Source organism: Nycticebus coucang, chromosome 9 (assembly GCF_027406575.1).
Source record: "Nycticebus coucang isolate mNycCou1 chromosome 9, mNycCou1.pri, whole genome shotgun sequence".
Lineage (NCBI taxonomy): Eukaryota > Metazoa > Chordata > Mammalia > Primates > Lorisidae > Nycticebus > Nycticebus coucang.
Window position 1 is genome coordinate 91689129 of NC_069788.1, and position 15116 is coordinate 91704244.

At 45.9% G+C, this 15116-nt stretch overlaps 1 protein-coding gene across 4 annotated transcripts in view; it reads right to left on the reverse strand.

Annotated features, from left to right (window-relative positions):
* The window catches only part of RIN3 (Ras and Rab interactor 3), a 130853-nt gene that overhangs the window by 44647 nt on the left and 71090 nt on the right, over positions 1–15116 (reverse strand). For all 4 annotated transcript variants that reach the window (XM_053601627.1, XM_053601628.1, XM_053601626.1 and 1 more), the window contains one exon: positions 1626–1698. In XM_053601627.1, coding sequence (XP_053457602.1) covers positions 1626–1698 — 73 coding nt within the window. The remainder of the gene's footprint in view (positions 1–1625; positions 1699–15116) is intronic.

Below are 15116 nucleotides of genomic sequence, written 5' to 3' on the forward strand. Positions count from 1 at the left end.
AGGCTGGGTGGGGATGGCCCTGAAGTCACACCTCACAGGACTTCTGTCCCACTTTCTCGTCCTTGGCTGCTTTCTCCTTCAGGACATGCCCTAATCATCCCTTGCAGATCCTAGAAGCAGGTCCCTAGAAGACCCTCAGCTCAGCAATAAGTATCAATACCCTGAAAGCAGTTTTCAAACCTTGGTCTGCAGGTCCTTATAAAGGCAAATTCCTGTGGCCCATCCCAGACCACAGAGGCAGGTTCTCCTGGGTGGGCCCCAGGAGTCAGTGTTTTTAACCAGCTCAGTGGTGACTGCAGGACCCAGCCAGATCTGGAAACCATCCCTAGAATCCTCATGCCAGTCCACATCCAGCCTTGAGCACGAGGGTTTGCGTCAGAACTGGGGTGAGCACCTTGAAGCAGAACTTTTCTCTTTCATTTTATTTCTGGGGGCAGAGCCTTGTCTCTTTAAAGTGTTCTCTTATTCCATCCTCCAGAATCAATATACTTAATCTTATCATTCCCATTTTACAGAGGAAGAAGCTGAGGCTCAGAGAGATTAAGTAACCAACTCAAGTTCTTGGTCATTCTGGGCTGGGCAATTATGTTATCATCCAGTCATCCATTCCTTTACAGCACCTAGCATGCACCAAACACTATGCCAGGTCCCTTCTGCTAAAGTGAGAACTTCTCAGAACAAGAAAGGGCCTGTAACCCTGAGAGCCTGACGTATTGTAACATACCCAGGGGCCTCTGCTGGCCCTTGAGGGATGTACTAGAGGGCATGAGAATTATAGCAGGATGCACGCAGCAAGGCGGCTATAGCAAAGGGCATGGACTTGGGAGCTGTATCTAGTTTGAAGGTCTGCTCTTCCATTTACTGCTATGCAAATTACTTCTCTCCCTCTCAGTTTCCTCATCTGTAAAATGGGGACAGCAACAGCACCTACCTCCAGAAATTGTCTGCAAGATTTAAAAAGACAATAGGTATAAAAGCCTCTAGTACAGTGCCGAGTACCTGGTAAGCCTTTAATAGGTGGCAGCCGTTAGCATCAAGTGTTAGTATCAGTGACCTTTTCTGCCCATCTAGGCAAGGAGGGTCCTGGGAGGTGGGGAGGGGTTTTCTCCATTGGCCTGATGGAGCAATAGGCTTGGAGCTCACTTCAGGATCCGAACACATCCTGCCCAATCTCTCTGACCAGCCCTTATCAAGGTTCTGTAACTTAAACCATGGGCTTATGACACTAAAATGTGTTTTTAAATTCTTATTGATCTGAAACCAGTTATGAATAAAGAAGGCAGTTCTGAGGGTGGTTACCAGACATCTACTCCACCCAACAGCTGCCTGATAATCACACCTCCCTCCCATGAAGGCGGATCAGCTCCTCCTGCTGCTTCTGTAGGAAGTTCCTTCTATAACCCCTGCAGTGAGCCTGGATCAGGTCCAAGCTGTCCTTGACACTAGGAGTGAGCCAGAGAGGCAGGTGGGGATGAGGGAAAGGATCTTACCAGAAGGTCTATGGGAGCATCAGAGCTAATACATCCCCTAGTGGTTACCAGAGCTAAGCCAGGGGATTTCTCCTCTCTGCATCCTCTGAGGCTTCCCTAGGACAGATGACCTCCGGCAGGCCCAGGTCTACTCACCTACTGACACAGTAGAATGCCACCAGTCTGAAGATGTCCTCAAACACAAGAACTGAGCCTTCCAGGTACAATACTGAGGAGAGATGAGAAAGGCCTTGGGTGAATTTTCCTCCAAAGACAAGCGTGGAAGGAGGTGTCAGCTCTCCAAGGGTGAGGTAGGAGGGCATCTGTCATGTTCATTATGGGTCCCAGCACCTACCACAGTGCCTGGCCCCTGTGGCCTCACCTGGGGATGGGATCTTGGGCAAATGCTTTAATCCTGGTCCTTGCCAGAGCTGTAAAATGTCAGGGCTTTCCTGCCCTTGGGGTGCTGTGCACTTGCCAGATTAGCTTCCGAAGGGCGTTGGGGATCCCAGATGAAAGACCAGCAGCCCCCACGGTAGTGCCCTCGGCACATCAGCTGCCAGCTGGACCTCAGGTAACTGAGGAACGGACTTCTATGCTGTTAACTGAGATTCAGGAGATTACATATTGTAATTTCTGGTGTTAATTAATACACAGTCATCATTTTTGTCAAAATAACACAGAAGATTCTAGACTGTAATAGAAGAATTAAACATTTAATTTATCAGGGCCATCCCAAGTAACAGTCTTACAGCTCGACAATGCTAGGGACAATGATGGCCCAGCAGGAGGGATGTTGCCCAGGTCTGCCTGCCTATGATGGTGCCACTTCACTCCAGCCTGGGCTACAGAGATCTTCTCTCTCACAAAAAAAAAATTCCATTCATCTATTTATGGCAAAGAGATAGTTTACCCTTCATATTAATAAACAATTTTAGAAGACAGTTTAAAGAAAAATATTAACTAGACTATGTATGCCAGATAACTGGAGGATGCCTACGAATGACTTAAGCGTGAGAACCACCATGCTGTGAATTCATAGGTGGTGACTTCAAGTGGCCCAGCGCCACCTAGCGCTGCATCCGCATGTGGCTGACTCTCCACAAGGAGGAGCACAGGTTGTGGCCAAGGGAGCCTGGGGCCAAAATCCTGCAGCAGTAAGGGGAGACGGGACAGCATCCACCCTCACCTGGTAAGATGGAAGGGAAAGACCCTTCTCATGAATCCCTTGAGCAGGATAAGGGGTAAAGCACACAAAAAGCCCAGCCTAGGATACTGGGAATACCCAACAATTAGCAGTTTTCCCTCATCATTGAGATGTGGTCCAACCTTTTATCTGTGGTCCAAGAACACAGATAAAATCTTGACAAGGGTCAGCCACTGTTCCTTCCATGCCCACCCCGCCTCATTTTACATAAAGGCCTGCACCCTATCCTAAAATGGCATAGTCACATGACTTTAGATTTAGTCTACTAAAGCAGGTCAGCTTGCTGTGTCAGCTCCCTGGGTGCAGGGACCAGAACCCATTTGCTTTTGGAACCCAGGCTCCAGTGTAGTTCTCTCTCTCTCTCTTTTTTTTTTCAGACACTCTGGCATCCTAGCTCACAGCAACCTCAAACTCTTGGGCTCAAGTGATCCTCTTGCCTCAGTCTCCCAAGTGGCTGGGATTACAGGGGCCTGCCACAGCACCCAGCTAGTTAGGAGAGACTGGGTCTTGCTCTTGCTCAGGCTGGTCTCTAACTCCTCAGCTCAAGCAATCCACCTGTCACAGCCACCCTGAGTGCTAGGATTATAGGCATGAGCCACTGAGCTCAGCCCCCAGTGTAGTTCTTGACATAGAGGCCCAGTTACTGTTTTACTGTTAAACTGCGGTTGTGTCAAAGCATGCTTGTGTCTTTGTGATTAGACCTATTCTCCCCCAGTCCCGGTCCTTGCTCCGCTTCCCCCCCTCCTGACCATGCAAACAGCATCCCCTCACACTAAGGCCACAGCTGAGGGACCCCCTGCATGCCCAGGACAGGGCTTGGCCCATCTCTGAGTCTCCCTCAGCACTCAACACAGGGCACGGCACTGCAGTTTGGGAGATCAATGGATGTTTACTGTAAGTCTGTCCACGAGGGAGACCCCAGAGGGACAGAGGCTGCAAGGGTACTGTGGCTAGGATCTTAAACCTCCCACCAAATGGCTCATAGCCCTTTCCTCTAGGGACCCCAAAGGACACCTAGGACTTGAAGAAGACCTAACAGACACCCTTCTGGAACAGAGGTGAATGCAAATTGGTATGAGACAATCAGTCCTTTGTTCCAAGGAGTGGTGGCTTAACCTCCAGGACTCCCCACCTCTCATCCTGCACCTCCCTTTGGCTCCCTGGCCACACTGCCCACGTGTGGGCATGTCTCCACGATGTTGCTTATCCTCTCTGTACCTCAGTTTCTTCAGCTGTAAAACAGGGATGATAAAGTTCCTACCTGTTGAGAGTAGAATAGTCCCCCTAAAAGATGTGTTAAAGTTTTAAACCCCAGTACCTGTGAAGGTGGCCTGATTTAGAAATAGGATCTTATAGATGTAATCTACTTAAAATGAGGCCATACTGAATCAGGGTGGACCCTGCATTCAATGACTGGTGTTTTCTCATCAGAATGCCATGTGAGGACATGCCACGGGGCACAGAAGGCAATGCGATGTGAGGCCAGAGGCAGACTGGCACAAGGGATCCACAAGCCAAGGAACCCCAAGGATTGGCAGCAGCTACTAGAAGCCAAGAGAGAAGCAGGAAACAGACTCTCCCAGAGTCTGCAGAGGGAATCCACCCTGTCGACACCTTGATTTCAGATTTTTGGCCTCACAACCATGAAAGAAGAAATCTCTGCTATCTTAAGCCACCCAGTTTGTGGTCATCTGTGGCCTCACTTGGGCTCATCTGGGGGCTCCTCCATAGAGACCTTGTCCCTCAGCAAATATTTTCCTGCTCTCCCCTGTTAATGCAGCCCTCTCTGCTGCCTCCTGGCTTTTCCCTGTGCTGTGTGTCCTGCCCAGAGAATCCCTGGGCCTCCAGAGCTCGGTTCTAGGTCCGCCTTCTGCCCCAAAGTCTTTGTTTCCTGGGGATTCTGACCTCTGCCACTGGACAGCCACACACAGGGTGTACCACCCACACCACTCATTCTCCTGTCAGGGAAATGCTACACCAGTTTATACTGTGATGCAGAGGCATGGGTGCTCGGACCACAAGGCTGTAAACTCGCTGGAGCAGGCGCGGGTTTTGCACAACCCCTGCCCTAAGCCCAGCTCTGTGACAGCCACACGGTGAGGACCTTTATGGTGTTGAAATCTAGAGGGGTCCAAATATAAATAGAGATGGAAGGGAGGTTAGTGGTTGCTTAGGGCTGGGGGTGGGGAAACGAGAGCTAAAGGGTGTGAGCCTTTTTTTTCTTATTGTGGTAAACTATAAATTACATAAAATTTAGCATTTTAGTCATTTCTAAATGGAGTTCAGTGACATAAAGTACATTCACCCTGTCATGCACCATGAGGTGTCTTTTTGGAGGTGCTGAAAATGTTCTTATGTTGCCTGTGGTGATGGCCGCATGACTCTGTGAACACATTGAAGTTGTATACTTTTAACAGGAGAATAGTGTGATACTGATTACATTAAGTAAATACATCGGAATAAAGCCATTACTAAAAAAAGGAAGAAACACACAAAGAGTGGTTTGAATTTCACTTCCTGCATTATGATTTTCTGAGATTTTTATAATGGGCATATTTGCCTTCTGTAAGCAGAGATACAGTAAAGATTTTTGTCTAAAGCCAATTACGTTTCCAGTGTCCTCTCAGCTCATGTTGCTTTAGTAGCCACTCACAGCCCTACTGGACACAGCTGACAAGCCCCTTGTGCCACCTTCCATCCAGGAGACCACATCACCCCTAACCCTGCCAAGCCAGCTCTGACACAGCCTCAGGACATCCAGTGTCCATTTCTGACCTTGACAGGGAGCCTGACCTGGTTGCCTGCTCCTCCCCAGCAAAGATGCCAGTTCCAGCTGGTCTCCTGTGACTTGTCACACTGTATACAATCTCCCAGGCTCCTCAACAAAAGCCTCAGTGGGAACATACCAGACCCCTTTAAAAGCATTTCAAAGACGAGGTAAGAGAACAGGCACCAGCTTGGTGAATGCAGCACATGCCCCGGTGATGTGTCACTTTATGACTCACATCAAGGCTGTGTGTGGGATAGGTGGAGATGCTTGGCACATACGTGCCAGTCTGGATCCTGGAATTTACAATCTCAACATCAAAATGGAACACTGGTAGAGAACTGAAAGTTATTAGAAAGTTTTTTTATTTTTTTATTTTTTTACAGAAATTCAGTTTGGGGTAGGCGCAGTGGTTCACGCCTGTAATCTTAGCACTCTGAGAGGCCAAAGTGGGCAGAGTGCTTGAGGTCAGGAGTTTGAGACTCGCCTGAGCAAGAACAAGACCCCATCTCTTTTAAAAACAGAAAAATTAGTCGGGCATGGTGGCAGGTGCCTATAGTCCCAGCTACTTGGGAGGTTGAGGCAAGAGAATTGCTTGAGCCCAAGAGTTTGAGGTTGCAGAGCTAAGATGATGCAACTGCACTCTAGTCTAGGTAACAGAGAAAGAGTCTGTCTCTAAAAAAGAGAAAAAAATGAAAAAGAAAGTCAGTTTTATCACTCAGTAACAAAAATGAAATGCCAAGGGCAGAGACCATGTGTGTATCTTTTATTCTCCACGGTATCCCCAGCATCTAGCATGCTACTTGACACATTGCCAGATCTCAAATTATCTATCTAATTGTGAATGCATGAAATATTTTATTTTGAAATACTTGTAGATTCACAAGAAGTTGTAAAGAAACGAATAGGAAAGTCATGCACACCCCTTCCCCAGCTCCCCCAATGGTGAGTAACGTCGTTCATAATTAGAGCACAGTGTCAAAACCAGGAAATTGACCTTGGTTCAATCTATAGAGCTTATTCAAGTGTCCCCAGTTTTACATGCACTTATTTTTACATGTGTGTGTTTGTATAGCACTAGGCAATTTTATCAATGGGTAGCTTTGAGCAATCATCACAATCACAACTGATCCAGCTTACAAGACTCCCCTGTGCCACCATTTACAGCCCATCCACATCTCTGCCCATCCCTCACCCTGTCAACCACTAATAGTTATAATAATATAATCACTTCTGTGATTATATTTATCATTTCACAAATGTCCTGTACATGGAATCAAAAAGTATATGTCTAGCCTTTTGAGATCGGCTTTTACTTTCAGTATAATTTCCTTGCGGTTCATCCAAGTTGTTGAGTAAATTGATAATTTGTTTCCTTTTTTTCCTGCCGAGGAGTATTCTATGGTATGGACGTACCACAGTTTGTTTAGCCTTTCATCCACTAAAGGTTCCAGTTTGTATGCATGAACCTGCTGCGAACATTTGTGTCCAAGTTTCTGTGTGAAAATGTGTTTTCACTTTTCTGGGATATATGAGCGTAAGTGCAAATTGCTATGAGCTAAATCCATCTGTAGTTTTCAAAAGAACTGCCACAGTGCCTTCCAGGGGCACCACACCACTGTACATTGCCACTGTAGGGGTGACCCAGTTTCTCCCCATTATCACCAGCCTTTGGCACTGTCTCTATTTTTCATATTAAACACCGTAATAGGTATAGAGTAATAGCTCATTGTGGTTCAATTTGCATTTTCTCTAATGATAATGATGTTGGGAACATCTTTTCATGTAGTTATTTTCCATCTGTATATCCTCTTCGGTGAAATGTCTGTTCATGCCTGTTGCCTATTTTCTATTTTTTTTTTTTAATGTTTCAGGTTTGGGTTTTGTTTTTTTAACTCTCTAATGAGATCTAATTCACATACCATACAATTCTCCAATTTAAAGTGCCCAAGTCAATGATTTTTAGTATATTCACAGAATTGTACAACCATCTTTGTAATTTTAGAACATTTTCATGATCCCCAAAAGAAATCCTGTACCTATTAGCATTTCCCATTCTCCCCTCCTCAAAGCTCCTGGTGACCACTAATCTATTTTCTGTCTCTCTAGATTTGCCTGTTCCGGGCATGTCACATAAATGCAATCATACAACCCGTAGTCCTTTGTGACTGACTTTTTCCACTTGCCATAATGTTGTCAAGGTTCGTCCATGTTGCAGCATGAATCAGTACTTCATTCCTCTTTATGGCTGAACATTCTACTGTGTGGATATATCACGTTGTTTATCCATCTATCAGTTGACGGACATTTGGGCAGTTTCCATGTTTTGGCTACTACAAATAATGCTGCTATGAACAATTGTGTCTAAGTTGTTATGTGAATGTTTTAATTTCTTTTGGGTACATACTTAGGAATGTAATTTCTTAGTTAGATGGTAGTTCTATATATTTAAGGAACTGCAAAAACTGTTTTCCAGAGTGACAGCATCATTTTACATCCCCATCAGCAATGTATAAGGGTTCCAATTTCTCCATGCCCTCAAACACTTATTATTGTCTGCTTTTCTGTTATAGCCATTCTAGTGGGTGTGAAGTAGTATCTCATTGTGGTTTTAATTTTCATTTCCTTAATGATTAGTAATGTTGAGTATCTTTTCATGTGCTTTTTTTTTTTATGCTACCATGCAACAAAACCTTTATTAACATTTCGAATAGGTTCAGCTATTACTCAAACTGGTAATTTCTAAACTTAAATTGGGGCAGATGGCTATATAGTAATGAAGGCAGAGTAATGCCTTCATTGGGCATTGTAAATGTAAGACTGAAGAATTAATAGCCACCCCTCAAATGGAGGACTTTGCAAAAATGTCTATTCAGATCCTTTTCCCATTTTTAATTGGGTTACTTGTCTTTACTGTTGTATTTTGTGAGTTCTTTATATAATCTAGGTATAAGTCTTTTGTCAGATATATGATTTGAGAATATTCTCTCTTATTCTGTAATTTTACTTTTCATCCACCCCACCCCATTGCCCAGGCTGGTTTCAAACTCCTGGGCTCAATCAATCTTCTAGCCTCAGTCTCCCAAGTAGTTGGGGTTACAGGTGCATGCCACCTTGCCTGGCCTTGTCTTTTCATCCTCTCAACAAGGTCTTTCAAATATTTATTTTAAGAATGAAAAACAAATGCTATCCAAGCTTGTCTGCAAAATAATAGGCGCTCAGCTGGTGTCTAACAGATTCAATAGAGCTATTTGCAGTGTGCTTTAATTAACAGCCACTCCTATCTATTGATGTAGTTAATGTATAATGGGCCTTTAACCAGTTATTATTCACATCTAGGGCAAAGTCCTCTCTGCAATCTTACTGGCACTATTAATTCCTTTCATAGATGCATTCATGGCATTCGTGGCTGATGCAAAGATAAATTTCAGACACGCTCAGTTATAATCATTACAAATTCCCAGTAATTGAGGCTAATGTATTCAACAAATGGAAACTTGTCTTTCATCATGTTCACTCTAAGCTGAGAATGCCTATTGACACATGCCTTCATAGGGTTTAATTTATCTATGCCAACAAATGAAGGACAAACATTTGCTAATCTAAGCCTGACCCTGGGCTTTGATGAGGCAAACGATCAGGACATGACAGCATCTAACGAGGATGCACCTTGGTGAGGACTTTTGTTGATGGAATATGCACTTACTGGGAAAACACAAACCCAATCTTTCCTGTCAGTAGACAGCTCTGTTAACCCCACAGATCTCAGTTCCAATTTGGGTCAACAATAGAAGTTGTTCATTTTCCAGTTATGACCCCCATTTGAAAGGCTTGGTTAGTTACTCTTGGCTAGGATATTTTCATTACGCATTCATTCACCAACTAATATTTACTGTGCTCATAGTCTGTAAACATAAGGAGTAAATGGATGAGGATGTTGAGAGAAGCCTCAGTTAGAAGGGTGATAGAATTTGCCAGTGGTGTGGGCCCTGGGACCCATCTGGAACGCTTTCCTGGAGGGGTGGGGTAGAGATTTAAAACAACCAGCTCATTCACCTCTGAGGATTGAAAATTTTGTTGGGTAGAGATGGGAGAGATGTTAATTGATTTCATCTAAGAAAAAGTCCTTCCTGTAGCAAGGCCTCAATACGGATGTTTAGAAATGAGCATTGGATGAATTAGAACTGCCCCAGGAAGAAACTGTCACCAGAGGGAAGCACAGAAGGGTTGGATACCACTCCTAGATGAGAGGGATGTCTAATCTTTCAGAGGGCTCAATGCTTGGGGGGAAAATGCCATTGTACCTGGCTACAGGGGAACGTCTGCTAGGCCCAGGAAGTGGCCTTACCCTTCGGTCTTTGTGTGATGCCACTGAGTATACCTTCTCTGAATCCTCCTGTCACCCAGAACGGGTTGGAAGATCTGACTCTAATGGATTCTGGTCCCCTTTCCAAAAGGGGCATTAGGTCACTAAGCTGGGTCCCTGACAGAATAGGCCAGGAGAGGAGAGGGTAAAAACTCAAAGGGACAAGGGGCTGGGCAGCAGGAGGGAGGGTGCCGACAGGGCCTCACAGGTGGGGAAAGGAACTTGTCCACTTTCCCAAGTGCCTCTCCTGCTCTGCTCAGCCAGCCTGTGGGCCACTCTGCCGGCCACCCTGCCAGCCACAGTAAGGAGCAGGCTCCTTCCCCATTTTTTTTTTTTTTTTTGTGATTTTTGGCCAGGGCTGGGTTTGAACCCATATGGGGCCGGCACCCTACTCCTTTGAGCCACAGGCGCTGTCCCTCCTTCCCCATTTTAAAGGTCAATAGTTACCTTCTGGCTAGGGTCCACTGATGCTCAGCAATACCACAGTTGCTATGGGAACCATCACTTGGCCAATTTTGGCTAAAGCTAAGAAAGAGCTGTTTGCTGCTGTTAACCAGGCCTACAATCAAAAGGCCTGTTTTAGAAACACATGAAAACAGCTTCCCCTGTTCCCAGGGGTGGAGCCGGGGAGGGTAGCAATATCTCTGAAGTCCTGGGGACCCTTTGGTTCCAAGGCCTAGCTCTGGCACACACTTGCTTTGACATTGTAATGCAGCCACCTTGCCTGCAAAATAGGAGAACAGCCCTCTCCTACCTAAAGGAAGGGCACTGCTAGACTGGAGCTTCCAGCATCCCTGCTACCAGCAGAAGGCAGAAGTGGTCAGGAGAAGGAAAAGAACAAACAGTCCTCTGCTGGCAGTACCTCTCCTCGTTCTCTGAGCAGATTTGCTACCATGTAAGGACTGGAACAGAGCGTGGGAAAATGCTTGTTCCTGCTGCAGGCAATGTCCAAACCTGGACAGTACAGACTGCCTTGGACTCTCTGAGACTTGCTTTCTCTGCCAGGTAAAAAGAATTGTAACCAAGGCCCTCATAGGCCCTCTTGGTCATTGTGTAAAGGCTAGAGCCGGACCCAACACACAGGCTCTGAGTGAAGGACAGCTGCTTCACAGAAGATAACAGAGAAGTGGGGGATCTGGGGGTGGAAGGAGGGCATGGGGGGAGTTAGGGCTCAGGGAGCTGGGAGAGGATGCCGACTGGAAAATGTGCCTGCAAAAGCTCCCTTTCTCTCTTGTTAGTTACAACTGCTCATGTGGGGTGGGCACCTTTGCCTCTGTAGCAGAGCGCTGACCAGCCTGGGAACCCTATATGTTCACCACCTGCCCACACCTCTACCTGTAAAGTGGAAGATCATCCTCTCTTTGGTCCAGTGTCCTCTGGGGCTTGTGTGCACACTGCAGGGCTGGGAGTTTAGAGTGGGGAAGGCCCATAGAGTAGGGAAGCAGAGAGTTTACCCAGTGCCCCTCTGGCCAGAACACAAGGGCCTTTAAGAGACAGCTGTGCACACCTCCCCCCGCCCCCAGTTGCACAGAGGGGGAAACTGAGATCCGGGGAAGGTACACCATCACCTTGCTGGAGGAAGCAGCCCAGGTGATTACTGGAGTCTTCTTCTGTCTGGTGCTCTCGGGTCTAGATTCTGATTCTGGACTGCTGTTGTTTGCCACCTCTCCCCACTTCCCAGTACTGGGCTTTGCATAGATTTGAGCCCCCTGATTAGTAATAGGAAGTTATAGTTTCCAAGGTTTTAATTCATTAATTATTAAGTCCCCACTGCCAAGCTCTCTCTATATATATACATATATTTTTTACAGACAGAGTCTTACTTTGTCATCCTCAGTAGAGTGCCATGCCGTCCCAGCTCACAGCAACCTCCAGCTCTTGGGATTAGTTGATTCTCTTGCCTCAGCCCACAGAGTAGCTGGGACTATAGGCATCCGCCACAACGCCCAGCTATTTTTTTGTTGCAGTTTGTTCAGGACTGGGTTTAAACCCACCATCCTGGGTATATGGGGCCGGCGCTCTACTCACTGAGTCACAGGCACCACCCCAAGCTCTATATTTTGTTTTTGTTTTTTTTATTTTTGTGAGTAAGAGTGTGACCCTGTCATCCAGGCTGGAGTGCAGTGGCATGATGTAGCCTTGTAACCTTGAAATCCTAGGCTCGTGTGATCCTCCTGCCTCAGGTTCCTGAGTAGCTGGGACTATAGGCACACACTACCACACTTGGCTAATTTTAAAACTTTTTGTAGAGACAGGGGTCTCACTATGTTGTCCAGGCTGGCCTTGAATTCCTGGCCTCAAGTTATCCTCCTGTTTGGGTCTCCCAGAGTGCTGAGATTACAGGTGTGCATTAGCCCACCCCGCCCAAGCTCTGTATTTCCAATCATCATCCTAACTCATTATCTATCTTTCATAGACAAAGAAACTCAGGCTTTGAGAGCTCAGGTAACTGGTCCAAGGGGGTCACTGAGTCATGACCAGGAGCTGCCAGCTAGCATGTTCCTTAGAGAGGTGGTGTGGAGCTGAGAGAGGGCATCCTGCTGCCTCCTGTTGGAATGTGTCCCTGCTTTGCTGCCAACAGAAATGCCTCCCCTTGCAGGCCAGGCTCAGAACCCTACCAGCCCTCAGTGGGACCTTCCTGGGCAGAACTGCTGGTTCCTTGCTCTCACACGCCACTTTAAAGCTGATCACGCCACATCATGATTTGTTCACAGGCCTGACCCAGGCCCAGAATGAAGTTTCTAGAGAACAGGGCCCAGATCTCCTTTTCACTGTCATGGACCACGCCACATGCTTCATAGGGCTCACCGTTGCTGAAAGCATTGTCTCTGACCCCCACATGGACAGTCACACTGAGGAGACTCCCTGCTACCCTGTTCATACTGTAATAAAAGATTCCTTTTCATGGAAGCTGCTCTTCCATACTGAGCGAGTGCACAGATGAGGCTTTAAGAGTCTGAGAAAGGAATACAAATTGTACAAACTGTCACGATGCAGCTGGAACTTCGTCTGGGAGCTATTTATAGGTTTTGATGCCAAAACAGAAGGGGAGACATTGGACAGATTTGTGAATTACCAAGTGTCAGGAAGACTAAATAAAGACAAACCAAGCAGGGAGGTTTTCTGGGAGAAGGCAAGGTGGAGGGAGGGAAGGGGAGATGCTGAGCAGAAGCGCTGTCCTGGAAGGAGTTGCAAGTCTGGGAGAACAATCCCACAGGGGTGAGGAGATGTCTTGAAAAAACACTTTATTCTCTCTGGGAGCAGAGGAGATGGGAGGGAAGGGAGATGGCCCAGGGTACTGTGCCGATAGTCAGAATAGCCCCAAGTGCCACAGGAGAAAAGCTGACATGAATCCCAGAAAACACCAGCTTCAATGTTAAGATCTTACTTACCAAGTTTGCCCCACTCCAGCATTTGAGACCTTCAGCCTAAGGTCTAGAAGACTCAGGGGCTCTCTATGAGCCCCAGAGAATCTAAGCAGCTGGCTGGCTGAAGGTCATAGCCAGGGAATAATGAGGCCAGGACATGGCCTTGAGTCAGTCTGACTCTGCAGTCTGTGCCCTCACCCATAGGAGGTGCTTTAGACTTTGCTGCTCAAGAGAAATATAATGTAAGCCACGTGTGCAATTTTGAATTTTCTCATAGCCACATTAGAAACAGTAAACAGGTAAAATGAATCTTAATAATATATTTCATTTAACACAATATATCCAAAATACTGTTATTTCAACATACCATAAATATATTAAGCATTACTAATGGGACATTTTATATTTTTTTCATACTAAGTGTTCACAATTGGTGTATATTTTACACTCACAGCTCATCTCAATACAGATGAGCCCCTGCATGCAGGGGAATGCAGCCACTTCTGGCTAACTTTTTCTATTTTTAGTAGAGATGGGGTTTCCCTTTTGCTCAGGCTAGTCTTGAACTCCTGAGCTCAAGGGATCCTCTTGCCTTGGCCTCTTACAGTGCTAGGATTACAGGTGCGAGCTACTGTGCCTGGCCCCTATTGCCCTTAAATTGAGTAAATGAACAAATGAATGTCTTATATAATTCCCTAATTATGTAGTGTGAGTGGTTCTTGCATCCCAAAGTGGGTAGACATCTCCTTGTGAGTAGAACATATTTCCAATTAAAGAGCAGAACATTGCAGTGTTAATAAAATGTGCTGGGAAGCCAGGTTTCTGGGGTTTAAATCCTAGAAATCCCGGTGCTGCCATTTATTAATGTGTGACCTTGAGCAAGCCACTTCAATTCTCTGTGCCTCAATTTCTCCATCTATATAATGGGGATAAAAATTATTCCAGTTATCTATTGTGGTGTAACAAACTATTTATAAAATTTAGTGGCTTAAAACAATTACCATCTTAATGTAGCTCACAATTTGTGGTTTAGGAATTTAGGCAAGGCTCAGCTGGGTGATTCTTCTGTTCCTCATAGTGCTGACTAGGTCTTTTGGTGGTATTCAGCTGGGGGTTGGATGCTTTTGTTCATGCATGGTGCCCTGGCAGGAAAAGCTGGAAGGCTGGGTTCAGCTAGGCTTGTCTTTCTCTCAGACCTCTCTCCCTCCTATGGAGCTGTGATGTCATGGCACTCATGTCATGTAAGCCACATGTGCTCTCCTACGGAGGGAGAGAGGTGTCCAGGTCTTTCTTCATGTGGTATTTCCATTATGGTGGTCTTGGAGACATAAAACTCCCTACATGGCAACTCAGAGCTCCCAGGGAATAAGCAGAAGCTGCCAGTTTTTTTAAAAAAGCTATATATGGAACTTGTATAGTGTCACTTCTGCTTTATTCTGTTGGTCAAAGAAGTCATAGATTTAAGGAAAGGGATGATAGACTCTCTCTTGATGACAGAATGTCAAAGAATGCAGTCTTTTTTTTTTTTGGAGACATAGTCTCAAATTATTGCCCTTGGTAGAGTGCCATGGTATCCCAGCTCACAGCAACTTCTAACTCTTTGGCTTAGGTGATTCTCGTGCCTCAGCCTCCTGAGTAGCTGAGACTACAGATGCCCCCCACAATGCCCGGCTATTTTTTGTTGCAGTTTGGCTGGGGCTGGGTTCGAACCCGCCACCCTCGGGATATGGGGCCAACACCCTACTCACTGAGCCACAGACACCGCCCGTGAGAATGCACAGTCATTTTTAATCTGCCACATTGCTGTGTTTAAACACTAGGATTGATATGCTGATTAAATTAATTACTATGGAATACTTAGCAAATGATTGCTATTATTATTCTACTTCCTTATTCTCTCTTAACTGTATGCAGCAAAGGCTTAAGCATCAGCAAAGTC